The sequence below is a fragment of the Parus major genome, chromosome 13 (assembly GCF_001522545.3).
Source record: "Parus major isolate Abel chromosome 13, Parus_major1.1, whole genome shotgun sequence".
Classification (NCBI taxonomy): Eukaryota; Metazoa; Chordata; class Aves; order Passeriformes; family Paridae; genus Parus; species Parus major.
This window is the reverse complement of record NC_031782.1, coordinates 252,287-269,935: the sequence shown is the minus strand read 5'-3', so window position 1 is coordinate 269,935 and position 17,649 is coordinate 252,287. Positions and strand designations below refer to the sequence as shown.

General features: G+C 49.2%; 1 protein-coding gene across 1 annotated transcript in view; it reads right to left on the bottom strand.

Moving 5' to 3' along the window:
* Positions 1–14,963, bottom strand: part of PPP2R2B (protein phosphatase 2 regulatory subunit Bbeta) — a 65,895-nt gene extending 50,932 nt beyond the window's left edge. Inside the window, exons 1-2 of the mRNA XM_015642182.3 lie at positions 14,883–14,963; positions 14,669–14,746 (exon numbers count right to left, since the gene is read on the bottom strand). Coding sequence (XP_015497668.1) covers positions 14,669–14,746; positions 14,883–14,892 — 88 coding nt within the window. The 5' untranslated portion in view covers positions 14,893–14,963. The remainder of the gene's footprint in view (positions 1–14,668; positions 14,747–14,882) is intronic.
* Positions 14,964–17,649: the final 2,686 nt, after the last annotated feature.

Here is a 17,649-nt window from a genome sequence, read left to right as displayed (position 1 = left end):
TGAGCTCAGGGTGCTGTGAGTGAGCTCAGGGTGCTGTGCTCTGCCTGCCTCAGCTCTGTGAGCAGCACAGTGACCTGAAGCTGCAGGCAGACACTGCTGCCCCCTCTCTGTCCCTTCCCAAGGGTGGAACATCCCCCTGCTCCAGGGTGGGACAGGGAACTGCTCCCTGGAAGCAGGACACCCTCTGCAGCATCTCAGCCTTGCAGACTGATCAAACTACGGAGCAGTGCAGGTGGTGGCCACTTCCACCAGCACTGACCAGGTCTGAGATGCTTTGATTTAATGCCCATCTCCTAAGGGAAACCGTGGCTTTCATGACACCCCTCAACATCTCATACCAGAGCCAACACCTGGTCTCTGGGTGAAGGTCATGGTGCACATTTAGTATTCTGAGGAGGAGAGCCCAAAAAAGCCCTTATACAATTTCTCCTATCATGTCCAGTGCTCCAAGTCCTTCAAGCTCAGATTGCAATAGAGACAGCACTTTAGCTCCACAGATCTGAAGAGCTAATTATGCAGCAAAAATGGGGTAATTATACTCTTATTCTCCACATATAATTTGTGTTAGCCACCTGGGTTGGTGGCTGCCAGGCCCATATTTAAGGGACAACTCCATAAGGAAAAAGCTGTCTCAGGGAGAGCCCCCATGCTGCACACCCTACAGGAACCCAGAGCTCCTCACCATCCCATGCTGAACACACCCAATGCCACAGGCACAGGTTCCCTGGGATGGCCAGAGACACAGACACCAGGTCAGGGATCTCAGTCCCCAGAGGACCACAGACAACTGAGTTTATAAATATTGTGCCAGCGGAGCACCCAGAGAGACTGATGCTCCTCTTTTCCAGCCTAGAAATCCTGGGCAAGGCTCACGAAGAGCAGCAGCCAACAAAGACCATTCCCATCCAGCCATGGAGGGGCATGCACGGAGGGTAAAACCCCTCTGGAGGGACACCTTCATGGTCAATGCCTCATGTAGAACCATCCCCTGTACCTGCAGACTGTGCTGGGCTGCTGTGTGGTCTCCAGGGAAGGCCTGCAACCCCCAGCACATGTTAATATCCTCTGAGCCCCTGAGCACCCTCCACTGTGCTCTGGAGCCCTGCTTTTGTGTCCCGGCAGCACAGCAAGAGCTGACTGTCATTTCACTGCACTAAGTCCCTTTGTTTTTCATGTTTCCTCCTGTAAGTCACGTAAGCAAGCTGAGGAAGTCATAACCCACTTCTGTGATGAAGTCTCAGTTATATGAGCCTTAATTAGCATGACTTGAGGAGGGCCAGTAATTTACCAGATTAAACCAATATCAAGAAAATTGGGAAGGCAGGCTGCATGCAGAGGACAAGCTCTTCTTCCCAAATGATGGAGAGCAAGAGTCAAGACCTCGGGGCAGAAAAGGGAAGAATCAGTTCATTGAATGCAAAGTAGGTGAAAATTTCTGCCTCCCAAAGGTCAAATGATAAATTGATCTATGTGGCCATGACCCCTGCTGTGTTATTACAGGTACTGGCACAAGCTGTACATGATTAACAGCGCACCAGTAACGAGCACTGCCACACGCTCAGCCTGCCCCGGGAACAGCTGCTCCCCAAGGGCTTTCCCTCCTGCCTCCAGTTACACCAACCGGCTTCCAAGGCATTTTAGCAGCTCTTTCCAGATGCAGTCTTTCCCTACTAAGGATTTTATGCCAGGCTTTAGAAAAGCCCAGACATCAGATTCCTCAGTTCCTCAGACCCCTCCTACAACGCAACAGCGGCACAGCAACAACACAATGCACCTGTACAACAGCAGCATAAACATGGTGCTTCTAGGAAAAACTTGCTAAGAATTATTTCTGATTCTATTCTACAAAGATCCAGCCATGACATACTTGTTTCCTCCATATTATTACTAAGCTAAATACACTGCAGAACACATACAGTACCCCAAGAATGGAATGAGGCACAGAATATTTCATGAGGGTCTGAGACATCAATGTCTTTTAAAGGATGCAGCGTGAACAGTTTGTCACGTGTTTCTCACATCGGAGATATAATTAGCTTAAATACTTACACAGTAAATAGGATTTGCCACTTCTGTAGATTAAGGCCACATGCTTCAGTATTGGAGCATTTGAAGCAGTTAGCCTATGCTAAGGAATAAGTTTTTACTTGAAAGCAGCTGCTCTGAGCCATGCTGAGACCTGTCCACGTTGGTGCCTCCTCTGCTCCTCTGGGTTTGGGTTTTACCTGGAGTAACAAACTCCGCCACAAGTGACAGTGGAAAACTGACACATTGACTGTGTGTCTGGAGTGAAACACATTGCAGGGCACCAGTGCAGGTCTGCTGGGAGCCCCGAGACAGAACACAGCCCAGATTCCAGCAGCACGGCACACACGCAGCAAAGTGCGCCGAGGATTCAGCAGGACACTGGAACATTGCTCACCAGAGAACCATGAGAGGGAGTCTCAGGCTGAATTCATCAGCTGATGATCAGGAGAACCAGCAAAAGGGAAACAGGGATAAGTCTGAGTACTGAAAAAGCAAACTTTATCATGTAATGTATTTACATTGGGCACCCAGATGTCTCCCCGCACATCCTGGTACATTATTCGCAAGGATGACTATTTAGCATTTATCCTGTTAAATTAGCAATTAATATGCAAAATTTCATATGGCCTCAAAGGTGGATTTTATTTGAAAGAATGTTCATCAATGAAACACCAACACATCCAGGTCACTGTGAATTGTATTTCCTAAACTGCAATTACTTCACAGCCTTCAGTTAATTGAATATGTCCCACATCAAAAAGTAATGAAATCATGCTATAAATTAAAATAGGGCTGCCCATTTACAACACAAACACAGTAAGTTTCAGAGCATTGGGATTCTGAGGCTGGGATTACTACCTCATAAAAATAATTCTGCTTGTCCTCAGCTGTCACCCAGCAGCAGCAGAGCAAAGCACACACAGATGTAGCCTGGCCAGCCTTACAAAATGGAAAGCACGAAGGCTAATCAGTGAGAGTGAACTCCCCAAAGGAAAGGAAGCTGTGTGTCTGGCAGAGCAGCACTCCTGACCTGCACAGGGAGTAGCTGAAGTTCCACAACTGTCAGAAGGATGGATGGTGACCCAAAATCAGCCTGGTGCAAAAGGCAAAATGGGGTAAAGCAAAATACAGCCACTGCTGCAATGCTGAGAGCTGGGGAACCAAGAGAGCCAAGAGAGGGTAAGGAGTGATCAACTCACCTCCTGTTTCCACATTAACGGGAATTTGTCAATTTTTAGTGGTACTTCACAAAGCAACAGCCAACATGAGCCAAGGGTCCGTCCCAATTACTTTGTCTCCCCCTGCCCTGGCACAGGGTCCCCATCTGCTGGCAACAGCCCATGACAAACCAGGTCTGGAACCCAGCACAGCACCGGAGAGCCAGCCTGGCTCACGAATGCTTTGGTTACTGCTCCTCTGTGACAGCCCCACAGGCAGGGAGTGCCCATCCACAGCAACCAGAGCAGCTCCAGCCTTTGGGCTCCGGCTCTGTCCTGCCCAGCCCTGCCCTCCACCTCACCCCACGTCAGTCTCGTTCTCCGGGATCACCTGAAATTCAGCATTCCGGTGTCACACATCATTCCTGGGGCTGTGCTTCCTCACGCTTGGGTCCTCCGGCAGCCTCCAGCAAAAACCAGCAGCTTGGAGAGGTGGCACTGGAGCTGGCCAGGGTTCCCACCCCTGGGAGGGCCCTGGGTCCTGCTGGCCCCCTCCCAGGCAGCAGAAAGTGCTACTTCGCCACAAAACAAAAATATACCTCCTTTCTGAAGTCCCAGTGTAAACACCGGGTGTGACTCTGGGGAGCCCTGCCTGGCACTGCCAGCCTCCCACCCCGTCCCAGGAGAATCGACCTCCTTTCTCCAGGCTCCTCTTCAGCCATGGGGCAGGGAGAGCTCCCAGGAGCAGCTGTGGCCACAGTGAGAAAAACTTTATTTTCTGTGTGGTGTACAGCCCCCATACTTGTTGACACTGATTGCCACTTCTGGAGATGTGCAGCAGGAAAGGCGGGATGTCGGTATCACCCGAGGACAGAAATGGGCTGGAAGAACACTGCACTGGCAGGATAAATACAGAGGGTGGCCTGGGACATGGGCCAGGTCTAGGCTTTCCTTACACTATGGGGAGACCAGACTTGAACAAAATATAAAGCCGATTGTTCTACCCAAGAATCTTCATGAAGTACAGCTTAGGGGAGGGGGAAAAGAAAAACAAGAGACACCACGGGGAGCCTTTAAAGTTTGCCTGACTTCTCAGAATGCCAGTGCTGTAAAACTAATATTTGTATGTCACTAATATTTACATCTAATGTATCTCGTGTCATTTGGAAAAATAAACCTGGAAAACTGTTAATTAATAAAAGATATCACGTCTTATTAACGTTCTTATAGTAATTATGAAAATCACATATCCATCTGTTAAGCAGTCAGCAAACAAGACAAACGACTGTGTTATGTTAAACAGATTATAAAATGCCTGGGGGAAGGAAATCTAATAGCCCCTACCCAGCCATGAATCAAGCAGCAGCACATGGGCTCCAGCACACAGGAACACACGCACGTGCCTTTCCCAAGGCTTTTTCCTGGAATTACATACAACAACAACATCAGCCAATGAGGTCGGTATGACATTAGGCATAGAAGTCTACACTGAAATGATGATGTGGTCATTAAGATTTTATTGTCCTTTAAAAAATATTACTTCCAAAAACAGACAACTCCCCCAAAGATTTGAGTGGAACAATATGCAAAGTAACATTAAATCCAATTGTCCTCGTAAACATGGGAATACAGCTACTTTAATCCAATTGAATAAACAAAACTGATTCAATTCCTGCTAAGTTTGTGAGTGATTTCTGAACATTTAAAGGGAGAAACATCCATGCATGGAGAGTAATTGATTCATTAGCATGAACACTGTCAATGCACTCAGGTGTTCTGTGGAGCCCAGGGAACGCTGCACACCCATCCTTCACACCAGCTACTGACTGCCAGCTTGGAGCACTCTCACCTCGATTGTGACTTAAAGTACTTGTGCTCCTTACAAAGAGGCAGCTGAACAGAGTATTTCACACGAGGTATTAGCAACTCCCTTTGCCACTGCAACTCACAGGGCACTGCCACAGAAGGATGTCCTGGACAGAAGACTGAGCACCCCGCTCCCCCCCACAGGCTGCAGGCATTCCCCGGCATCTCTCGGCTCCCTGGCTCGTCCCCAGCACTTCCCACACTCAGCTCCAACCTGCCATAACCCACAAGGAAGAGTCACTTTTCATCCTGCCAACTGCAGAGTCTGTTTTAGACCTATCCACCACCAGCATACACATCTTTTGCCAACGGGCTTTGACAAAGAGGCTCCGGTGCTTCATTTTCCTGAGACCCAAATTCATGAGAACAGAATGTCAAAGATGTAACAGCAAGGTTCACCTCACTCCTGCCCTCCAAAAATGGGTGTCAGAAAAATATGGGCATGACAGTCAATCCAAAACATTCCCCGTGGCTTTCATAGACTCACAAATGAAAATTCATCAGGGTGAATTTTAGGTTTCAACAATACATGGAGTGATGTTAAACACAGCAAACCTGCAATATCTTTCACCTCAAGGACAATTATCCTTGAGAAATTACAAAGCCAGCACAAAAAAGGACAAGAAAATTCCAGGGCAGCCCAAGCAGCAGGCAATGCCTTTGCTGTGCAGCTGTGCACGTGCTCGCAGTCAGGACACAGAACCCCCAGAACACGGGGAATTGTTTGTCTTCAGGGAAGGCACAGGACACCCCTGGGGGCACACAACAGCCCTGAGCAGCCCCTGCTCGCCCCACACAGGGCCAAGCCCTGCTCCTGGCTCTGCACCAGGTGTCCTTGGGCCTGGACTCGCTCGTGTACCAGGAATTTTCACTGCCATCCTTCATCTCGTGAAAATGAAACACCTCTTAGCAGCTCATGGCTTTGGCCTCCCACGAGCTGCAGAGCTCCAGATCTTCAGGCTGGTGGCCCTCCTGAAGTCCCTGCAGGGCCCCATGCTGTGGTCCCTCCACGGGGAGTGCACCCCACTGCTCACAGCTACACAGGCTCCTGTGCTCTCTGCACGATGGGGACTGGATGTGCCCTGCTCTGGTGCTGAGCACACCTGCCTGCATGCTGGCCCTGCCTGGCAGCACCAGGGAGCTGCTGCCCAGCATTTCTGCTACTGGCTCTGGACAGAGAGCCCCCCTCCCTCAGGATGAGACTGCCCTCCACCCTAAAGAGCACAAGGGGGATGTCCCCCCGTCCATGTTCCCACAGAGCTGGTGCCTCTGAGACCCCAAGCCCAGAGCTGGAGCTTTGCCGAGCAAGTGCCTGCAGCAGCAGAGGAGAGTGGCTCTGATGGCTGCTCAGACACGCTTTCCATGCAGGCTCCTACGCCCTGTTTCCAGAAGAAACCAAGCCAAAAGTTGCACCGTTGTGCAGCGCTGCCCAGAAAGGAAAATAGCAGCTAGCAGCACTGGAAATGAGCAGGGACAAAAACTGCTGATGAAGTCCACAGGAGCTGGTAAGAACTCACTAATGTAAATGCTTAATTATGCTGCTGAATGTGCATTGCTGAGACAAGAGGTGGCCCATGGCTGCAGCCAGCTGACTGCTCCCAGATCACACGCTGGAAGAGGAAACAGAAAACAGAGTGCTGAGCTGTATACTGGAAAATGTATTACTAAGTGACATGAACTTGCATTTGAAAGGAACTGCTGATTGTGAATAAATCCACCATATGGCTTTACAAAGCTGAGTGTGTTTATTTCCCAAATATAGCCAAATCAGCCTCTGACAGCCTGGTTTTCTTTTATAATCCATGTCAGAAAATTATTTAGAATGTAGTATCAAACACGGTTTGTTGCATGACTGGTGCAACACAAGGAGTTCACAGTAAGAGCATCATCTCATATACAGCAAGTGCACCTGCACAGCTCCACCACAACAACATATTTAAGGAATTTTGGAGAGCTTTTTTGTGACCTCATTTTGGGGAAAAAAAAAAAGAAAAAAAAAAAGGTTAAATCTCAAACTATGGGGTTTTTTAATGTTTTCATTGAGTCCCGTGTGTGGCCCTGTGATCCTTCATGTGATGACCTGTGACATTCCTGGGTGGGCTTGGCAGGGATGGCACCCAGAACCAAAGGGGCTGCAGGCTGTGGCTGGGTATTTCCCATCGGCTCTACTGAGCCAGCACAGCAGCTGAACACATCTCTGGGTCTGATCAGAGACACCCAGCTGTGCCTGTGGCTGTGTCAAACCTGGTCCGTGGTGCTGGGGAAAATGAGCCCCCTTGGCTCTGGGCCTGGGCAGGAGAACGGTTTCAGCGATTCCACCAATACACAAAGCTACCTGTGGCAGGGACAACAGAGACAATTTCCCTGTTTGTTCCTATCGGTAGGTCATCCTGACCACACCACACTCGCCATGCTGCCTTCCCCAAGAGTGCTTAAAATAACTCCGTTTAAAGGCAGCCGCAGCCTGAGATGGGCTCTGAAGCTCAGCCCCCGCCAGCTGCTCTTCCCTCTCACTCTGAAGCATTTCCCTGCAACCTCCATCAGGTCCCTTCCGAGTGGGAGGGATGACAGAAGGCACCTTTGTGCTGATTTAAGCATTAACTAAATATAGACAACAGGGGAACGCTGGGAAGCTACAGCTGAACCTATCTGTAGTGAGGAAAATACAGTCACAGAATGGAATATCTCCAGAGATATCTTGGAAATGTGCTCATAATCTGGTTTATGCTTTTGTTGGAGCCGTTCGACACGGAACATCGCAGGAGGTCTGAGCTCCAGGAAGCCTGCAGAGGCCGATGGTCACACAGGAATGGGATCAGAAGGAGAGGTGAGGGGAGCAGCATCCCGGCACAAACTGGAGGAGAAGAAAAATAATTTTCAAAATCCTCCAACGCCAGAATGGAGCATTCACAAGTAAAAGAATTTCTGATAAAAAACATCCCTCAGCGGCGTGTTGTGTCATTAAAGACGAGCGCTCGTCTCGCGGGTCAGGGCCGGTCGGTCACTCCGAGCATCCCCCGCAGCCAAGGCGGGTCCGGAGGGGTCCCGGGGAGCGGCGGAGACAGCGCGGCCGGTGCCCGGCTCGCCGCTCCCGCCTTGGAGAGACCCTGCCCGCGGGACCCCGCCTTGGAGAGACCCTGCCCGTGGGACCCCGCCTTGGAGAGACCCTGCCCGTGGGACCCCGCCCTGGAGAGACCCTGCCCGTGGGACCCCGCCCGCCGAGGCTGTCGGTGCCCCCTGCAGGACCGGCACCGGGACCGGGACCGGCACCGGGACCCCGCGGGCACCGAGACCTCCCCCGCCCGGCAGCCGGAGGGAGCGCACCCACGGCGGGGGAGCGATTGTCGGGGCCAGGGGCGGGACCAGGGGCCATGGGGCGGTGCGGAGGGCGGGGTCTGTAGGGCGGGGTCTGTAGGGTGGGGTCTGTAAGGCGGGGTCTGTAGGGTGGGGTCTGTAAGGCGGAGTCAGGGACGCGGGGTCAGGGACGCGGGGTCAGGGACGCAGCAGGAAGCGGGGTGTTCCAGGTGTATCTTTGTGCAGCACTTTGAGTTCCTGGCCTGTCCAGCAGACGCATCTCCCCACAGGTGGAGTTATTACCTGACAAGTAATAGATGACATGAATAGGACACAGCTGATCATGTCTCAAATTAAAGCAGCCCAACAAAGCACCTGCATCTCTCCTGCCCCTGCTGCGGCACATCACCTGCCTCACACCGGGCACTGCTACAGCAACGGGGCCAAGCTCTGGGATTCCCTCCCTCAGGCAAACAGGAGTAAAAGAGAAGGAATGGGTACCACAGAAACAAGGCCTTAAGCTCACTGTGAAAAGAAATAATTTCCACACTGCTTCAGTTTGACACTACACTTTGTATTTGGGGTAGGGAATTAGCCATTTTCCCCCAAGCCCCCTAGTCCAGTTCTTTGCGGCCACACAGAATTAACCTCATTTATTCTTAGGGAATGGACTGAGCAGGAAGCTGGACTCCTGCATGTGGTGCATGTCCTGATAAATGTAAGACCTAAAATTAGAGCCAGTCTATGCTCGTCACTCAAAAGCTAGGCTTGATGTGGCATTCAGAATGAGAAACTGCAAAACAGCTAAATCAGGATGTGTAATTATTGTAGAAAGCTCCATCTTAACTCAGTGTTCTACTCCATCAGCCTTACACTAATGGCCTCTCTTCATGTAATTATGGACCATTAATTACACCAAACCATATTTGCATATTTTTACAATTGCACTGTTCCTCCAATTCACACGCCATCCTGTAGAATTAGGACTGCTGTAAAATTAATTTCTGTGGGTTTCTTTCCAGAGTCATAAGGACTTCCATGAAGCTCGCAGCTCCTGGTGTCTGATTAACTCAGGTTGGAACCACTGGAATGACTCACCAGGAAAATAAACTCACTTGTGCTCAACACAGCAAGAGCAAAACTGACAAGGGGATAAGTGTAATAGTCATCATAAAAACAAAGTTTCCAAACCAGAAAGTTGACTATTTTAGGTTCACTGCAGACCAATGATTTTGTGTGAAGGCTCTTCTGCACGTGGACAGAGGTTTACTCTGTGACAGGACTGTGAGCAGCCCCAGCCAGCTGGTCCCTTCACCGCTCCATCCCACTGGTGCCAGGGACCAGGAGCTGTGAGGCACATTTTGAACAGTTCCCAAGCAGACCGTGTTGTTAATTGGCCTGTCCTACTTATCCCTCTGAAACTGGATCCCACTTTCTCTGGTTATCCATGGAGGAATCTGCTGTCTGGAGTGTATGGGGAAATAATTATTATTTTTTACATGCATCACTCAAAAATATTTCAAAAGCCAAAAGCTAAGCCTAGAGGTGCCCCTAAGGTAAAGAGCTTAGTTTTGAGGTGCCTCTGGCTGAGCTTTCATCTTAAAGACCCCTACAAAGCTAACTGTCTAGCTTAAGGGCACCTTTGAGCTAAGCTTTAGTACCAGCTCTAACATAAGCGACTGAACATCCTGGCCTTCATGTCACCTCCAGTGGAACCTTCTAAAATGCTGGTTCAGAGCCTAGAGATGTGGAAAACCAGAAAATTGTAAAAGGTTTCAGAGAAAACAAGCAGAGTTACCTCAGGGCTGCTGAAACACAGGCACCATGCCACTCTTCGGAGTGTTTGTGAGCCAGGGTACTATTATACAAATACTCTGGAAATTATCATAACTTCCAAACAGGAAAAGTCACAGGAATTACTCAAAAGGCGATGGAGGAGTTGCCTCCTTATCAAGCAGCAGGGATCTCAGAATTCGCCTGTGCTGCTCTCTTGACATTCAGTGTGTAATCTGGAACCTCATGTGATTTCTGAAGATCACATGTAAATTCTGGTTCTGTTTCAGCTGCTGCAGGGCAGACCTGCACTGCTGGAGGGAGGGGAGCTCCCCAGGGCCAGTGGGCACCAAGCCAGCAGGCACCACCCGGGACAACTCCGGAGGCTGTGCCCGCTCTCGGGGGTGCTGGAGGTCGAGGACAAGGACTTTGTGTCCCCAGGGGCAGGGAGGAGCGAGACTGCAGTGCTCAGACCCTGGCTGCAGACAGTCCCTGCGCTGTGTGCCGGCAGCTGCAGCCCAGGCAGAGACTCAGCGCGGTGCCAGCCCTTCTTGAGGCCTTGAAAGAAACGTTCATTGCCAAATACATAATATTTAGCCCACTGGGTTTTTAAAAGCTATTTATTAAACTGCCTTTTCAGGCAGGAGGCAGCTCTTACCTGGGTTCTCTTTTTGGTTTTGCTAATGAGTTAGGGTGGAACAGGGTCTTGTAAACTCTCAGACCTCAGCTTTACCCAGAGTTTATCATATGCGTCTAATAATGGAATAAGAAAGAGTGCTGTTCAAGCTTCATTCTCTCTTTATTGTTTGCTATGGAGAAGAATGCATAGCACACCAGTGTGACATTTTTTTCTTTAAGTCCTTTTTTTTTCCCCTTAGTCCTGTCATATGACCTCCCTTAAAATAGCACATAGGTGTGCTTCTCCACTGAATTACTTGTTCCCGCAAAATAATCCACAAGTGACTCGTTCAGGATATCTTAAGGAACTGTACCTTTGGACAATGTCAACATGAAAACGAAATCTTCAGGAAAATTCTCAAAGAAAGAACTTCAGGGTCAGATATCTATTTGGAAATTTTGATCTGCTTAGAAATTCAGAGAAACTTTAAAACAAAAGAGTCTATACTGTCTGCTTGGATTGAACTACAGCAACCCGAGTAGCTGTAATAGTTTTAGCCTGGAGTGTCATCATCTGCTGCCAAGTGCTCCTTGCTTGCCCCTCCCACTCCACATCCTCAGCATCCAAACATCCCTCCAGCGTTCGCCTGGATTTTTCCTCCTGGGTCAGGTTGGAAATTCAGTCGTGTACACAGACCAGTGGGTCTGCAGAAAATTGGGTGACAGGGTGATGGTTTTCCTCATTAACTGATTTTGTTTAGGGCAAATGAGGAAACCCGCTGTGGTTCCACACGGGGAGCAGCAGTGCTGGGAATGTAAATCCTGTTCGGCGCCTGCGGATGACCCGCAGAGCCGTCCCGCAGCTCTCACACCGCGTCACACGAGGATGAACGCGCAAGAACGGGCTTTCCGCTGAGAGAGTCCCACGGAAGCCTCGTCAAACACAGTCCCGCTACTTTGCATTCCTACCCTGGAAATGCAAAGTTGAAGCTGCTGAGAACATTTCCTTTTTCCCAGATTGCTGCAGAGCTCTTTCTCCAAGACCTGGAAACGCGCTCTGCTGACGGCGGGAGAGGGGTCGGGTGACCGGAGCTGGGCAGAGCACGGCAGGATCGTTCCATTTCCTCGGGAATATCCGGAGCTTTTAAGGCCACATCTACAATCTCGGGGCCCCTGGAGCAGCTCAGCAGCACGGCCGCAGCCCCCCCGCCCCCCGCGCCCCGCGTACCTTGCCCGTGGCAGCTGGCGGAGCGGAGAGCGCCGTGCGGCCGGAGCAGGTACGGCAGGTACCGCCACAGGCATTTCATCTTCCGCGCCCGACCGAGCCAGGACCCCGGCCGGTTCCGGCGGAGAGAGCCCGGCGGGGAGGGCCGGTCCCCGCTCTGCCGCCGGAGCGGAGCGGAGCGCCCCGGTTCGCCCGGCCCGGCCCGGCCCGGCCCCGCAGCATCGCTCGCTGCCGGGAGCGCTGACAGAGCCCGTCCCGCCCGAGAACACACCCCCGGCCCGGCCCGGCCCGGCCCCGCAGCATCGCTCGCTGCCGGGAGCGCTGACAGAGCCCGTCCCGCCCGAGAACACAGCCCCGGCTCGCCCGGCCCCGCAGGGATGCGCACAGCAGCGGACCGGTCCCGCAGGGATGCGCACAGCACCGGGCCGGTCCCGCAGGGATGCGCACAGCAGCGGACCGGTCCCGCAGGGATGCGCACAGCACCGGGCCGGTCCCGCAGGGATGCGCACAGCAGCGGGCCGGTCCCGCAGGGATGCGCACAGCAGCGGGCCGGTCCCGCAGGGATGCGCACAGCAGCGGGCCGCCGCAGCCCCCCCGGCCGCCCGGCGGGGAGCGCACCCCGGCACCAGCAGCGCTGGAGGGACGGACGCGTGTCCCGGCACTGCCGCACGCCCGGAGCCAGCCCCGCACCAGCCTCCAGGAGAATTCACCTCTTAAATTCGCGTTAATCTGTTTTCTACAGTCGACTCCTAATAATCAATATATCAGAATAAGGCAAGATCTCTAAAACCTGTTTTCTTTTGGCAGTGCTGAAATGTAGTTCAAAGCACTGCGATATGACAATGGCAGTCAGCAACGTCATGTACTTCACATTTAACACTGAAATCAGTGTTTGAGCAGCTGAAAGATGTCTCAGGCCTCCCATCTATGCACAAGGGAGCTCATTCATCCCTACAGTGGCTTTAGTTACAGGATCCATTACACCCCTGGTTTCATTCGGACAAGTACCACGGACTGTGACACCATTTTCCAAGTTAAAGAAAGCAACAAATAAGGAAAGAGCAAAATGAGGTGGTTTATGTAGATCTGTTTGTGGGGCTTCTGTGTGGATAAGAGCACACAATTATCACAAAATGAATGCAGAATTATTATTGGCAACATTTGAAGTATCATTTGAAAGCCAGAATGACCGTCCATTCTGCTGAAGGAGATAGGCTCTACTGCATTCAAAGATGCAGAGCATTGTAGTGATAGTAACATCTCACCTGACTGCACACAACTGTGTGCTTCCTAATCAGTAAAAAAAATCACATTGTGCATGTTCAGGATGCTTGGATGTTACCGAGAGTTCTGAAGGTCAAAAATGTGCTGCAAAGACTAGCATAATAGTAACAAGTTATGGATAAACTTCTGATGAAGGTGAGGCATCTGTAATGCCACATTTATTACTTAATTATGTGGATGTACACAAGTTAGTACCTATACACATGTGCATTCACATAGCAATGCAAGGCAGAAAGAACCAAAGCCCATCCCACACGTAACACTCATGTGAGCTTCCTCCTCGGTCATGGTCACGCTGTTTGTGTCTGTTCAGGTTGAATGCACCAAGGGTATCACCTTTTTATTACTAGTTTTACTGAATACTGCTTTTAAGTATTATTCATCAGCCTATACTGTTCTGTGAGCCCAGATTACCCCAAGAAAAAGTCAAAGGAGTCCTTTCCTGCCATCATACCTCTGGATTCATCCACTAAGCCTCCAGTGGTAAAAAAAAAAATAAAAAAGCTTATAGCCCTCAGCTGATAAATGGTTACATTAAGAAAAGAATAGAGAGCAAGAGGCAACTTAACATTTCATTAATCCTAAAGCAGCAAACATGTACTCCTGACTAGTTGCAATGATCTGCAGATTTTACAATAAAAGCTGAGAACACTTTCAAATAATTTTGAAAAAAAAAACCAACCAAACAAAAAACCCCAAACAGACAAAAAAACAACAAAAACCCTCAGTAAAAAAATATTTTGGCTTTAATCACTATGGTGGTGTTTTTCTCTACAGATTTAATAAATTGTTAGATCTCCTTCTGAGTGTTGTGTCCCACTGTAGTCTCTAGAGACTACAGACTGAAACCCCCTTCTGCAAAGCAGGGTAACAAGAGTCGCTGAAGCAGGACAGGTGACAGCACTCCAGGCACTGCATTCCCACCAGCAGAAGTCAGAGCTCTGCTCTCAGAGGCCCGAGACAACTCAGCCCTCTTAGTCTCACAAGTGACACTAAGTGCTTTTAAAGAAGTCATCACACTTCATGGACCACAACAAAATAGAAGAAGTGTGTCTAATAGCCCATCTCAGTTCCAGAATTGGTTCTGGTAAAGGTTATAGTTGGAGAAGCTGTCTCATCATTTCCTGAAAAACTCTGTAAATAACAGCTGAAAACCAAAAAAAAAAAAAAATCTATTTCAAAGGCTATTGATATGATTTAGCTATAATGCCTTCAGATGAATTCTTGCATCAACAGCTAATTTAAGAGACCCGTATCTTTCAGATGCACGAGTACATAGGGAGGGCAGAAACCAAGAAGAGTAGCTGAGCTCTGTACAAGCAGCTCCCAACAGCAGGCACACGACCTCCCTGCACAGCAGCTAGGAAAGATGTATGTGACAAGTTATTTTTGGTCACAGCAGCGAAAGGAAAAATAAACTTACATTCTGTCACCCCAGTATCTATAGTTCCTTTTACTTGACTGAAGCACCACAGCACATCCTGTATGAGGCTTCCAAATCCTGCCAAGAAAAGACATTCAGGAAGAAGATACAATCATCACACTGGTCCATAGCTTGTCCTTTGTTAAATAAACATACATGCACAGGCATGCACATACAAGGTGCAGTCTCTGAATGAAGAGAAATATCTGCTCACCTGGTGTCATAGTTCCATGCAATGCTCAGAGCTAGCTCTGAAAGCCCAGAGCATGGTGCTGTGTTATGAATCACCCGTCTGTTCTCCCCATGCCATGGAGGGCTGTTGGGAAGCGGAGCTGTCGGAGTCAGTCCCCTCCGCATCGCTGGCAGCAGCACAGAAGTCAGGAGGCCCTGTAGTCATGGTCTTTGTCACAGCCTCCCTCCATCAGAATACTAATGCTCCCAGTCATTTCCAGCACAGTTAAAGAGGGAGTGGAACGAGAAAAAAGAACTACTCCTGCCACCACAAGAATCTTTTTTCACATTTATGGTCAGTGTAGTTGTGAGCTGTTTGGCAACGAACCATGCATGGAGCTGCTTTATAATACATTATAACACCTTCCTCAAAATCTGCCTGCAATCACAAGTGCCTTATAGCTGCTTCAAAAGATCACTACAGACATTTCTCTTGAAAGGCTTATTATTAAGCTGTAGTGCTTTCAACTGTGTTTGCTGCTGCAGCAATACTCTGTGTTAAGACTCTCTGAGGGAAATTAGGATATCATCTACCAATGCTCCTTGTTTTCTTGACAGCTCAGCAGAATTTCCCTTTCTGTAGCACAGTTTTCACTGTTCCACAAAAAATCCCTCCCTCAAAGGACAATTTGATTCCTTTCATCCTAGAACACATTTCATCTCAAATAATTTCCAGGCTTGCAGAAAACAGGAAAATGGAGCCAGGAGGAACAGTAAATTTCATCTCACCTGTTTTACATGCAGGTGAAATATGTAACAGAAAATGTCAGTATTTCACAGTGGGCAGGTGTGACACTGGGCTCAGTCTGGGGTCATATGGAAATACGGAGAGCCTCCTCTGACTGAACGTTACAGAGACCAGGACAAAGACTCTGCATTGCCAGAGGAGTCACTTACCAGGAGCAGTTCTGGAGCAGGACATGAAGCTGCAGTTCCTGCTAACATTAACATACAAAAGCTTTTATCCAGTAGTCTCTCTGTAGAGCATGTTTTCCCTCTGGAGTCACTTTAGATTCTGAAGTCCTGTCCTGCCTTAAATTCTAGTGACCCCTAGCTGAGGAATCCCAGTGCTTCACATCCTGCAGCCAGGAAAAGATTTTCCTCGGTGTGTTCTCTGAACTGGAGCTCGGACTCCACAGAAATCTTGCTGGGATCGGTGTGTTTAACAATGCAGCTTCTGGGACACTGTGGTCTGCATGATGAAAAGGATGTCCAAGGTATTTTCAGAAGCAGCTACCTCACAGCATATACCAGAGTGGGTGCAGGGGCCATCACCTGTGCTGCATCAGGGGCTGGGGAAACTGGGAATGGGATAAGGCACCAGGAAAGATTTGCCCATCCAGAAAACACTGGATCCCTGATCATGGGAGAGAGCCCCTGCTACAGGAGGGGAGCCCTGGGTGGTCCAAGCCTCTGTGCAGCCTGCAGTGAGTTTTAAGCTCCATTAAGTATGTATGTCAATACCTACACTTCGGGACTGGCAGCCGCCTGCAAAGCATACAAGACCGTTCTCGTTCAGTGGGAGCTGAGGGCAGTGTGTGAAGGTGAGCTCACTTTAATCACAGGAGATGCCAGCAATGGGTATTGAAATCTAACATATTACAAGCATACCATAATGTTAAAGTTTGCTGGAAGATTACAGCTGAGTTATGGCTGCTCAGTATAATTTCACTTCATTAAAAACTTATGGTTCCAGAAAATACATAGAATAAATGCAGCAAAACTTCTCTGGTTTTGTAAGCCATTGATAAAAATTAGTTCAATAGTTGAACCAAAAGTGTTCCGCTTCAGTTAGCTGAAAAGTTAAAATTGTAAAAGTGAATAAAACTGTGAAAAATTAGCTTTGAATTCAGTGGCAGCTATTATAGGGGTTTGCCCCCTCTGCCCTTTACAGACCCCAGGGGTTTGCCTGGCTTGTCCAGGCTGGGGCAGAGGTGGGATTTCTGTGCTGGAGGAGTGTATGTGTTGGTGGCAGGAGCTCTTGGAGGAGAGGGATAAGCCGTGCCTCCTCTCCATTAGAAGGCACCAGAGATCCACCACAGCGCTCCCATTTCTCAAGCCAGGAGAGCTGGCGGTGGCTGCTGTGCATGACAGGTGACTTAGAGAGCCCACTTCACTTCCCTGAGCTGCTGCTTCTTGTACGGGTGCAAAAATTCCCCGGCTTGGGACGTCTCTGAGCTGACACATAGAAAAGGTCCATTTCTTGAGAAAACTGGGGGAAATGTTTTACTGGTTTTGTTCTTTTTTTTTTTTTCTCTAAGAGTGCCCTCTTTTATTGCTCTGGGACACGAGGCTCTCTGTTTCCCATGGAAAATGAATCCACCTGCTGCCCCAAGCAGAATGGTGTTTTCCCATTGCCCAGTGGGGAACAGAGTCGGCTGTTTCACAGGAGCTGTTGTTGCAGAAGAGCTGCCTTCTGCCCTCTCATTTGCTGCTTCTTTGGCCTACTCAGTAATTAGGCTTTAATATTTAGTTTCTGCCAACATACAGAGGTCCTGAAACTCTCCAGATGAGCCACTCTGCAGAGAACTGGACTACTACTTTTGTAATATTTCCACTACTGATTCTGCTAATTTTACTGAGTTTGTCCTGGATTATAGCTTTTGTTGGAAACAAAATCTGAAGAATAACGTTTAGAAAAGAATTCTAATTAAGGAAAAAATTTTCAAGCTTTATGTAAATCACTCATGTGAAAAGTCAAATAGAAAGGATTCTCAATCCAGCAAATTCTATTCAGAGAAAGCTGCTTC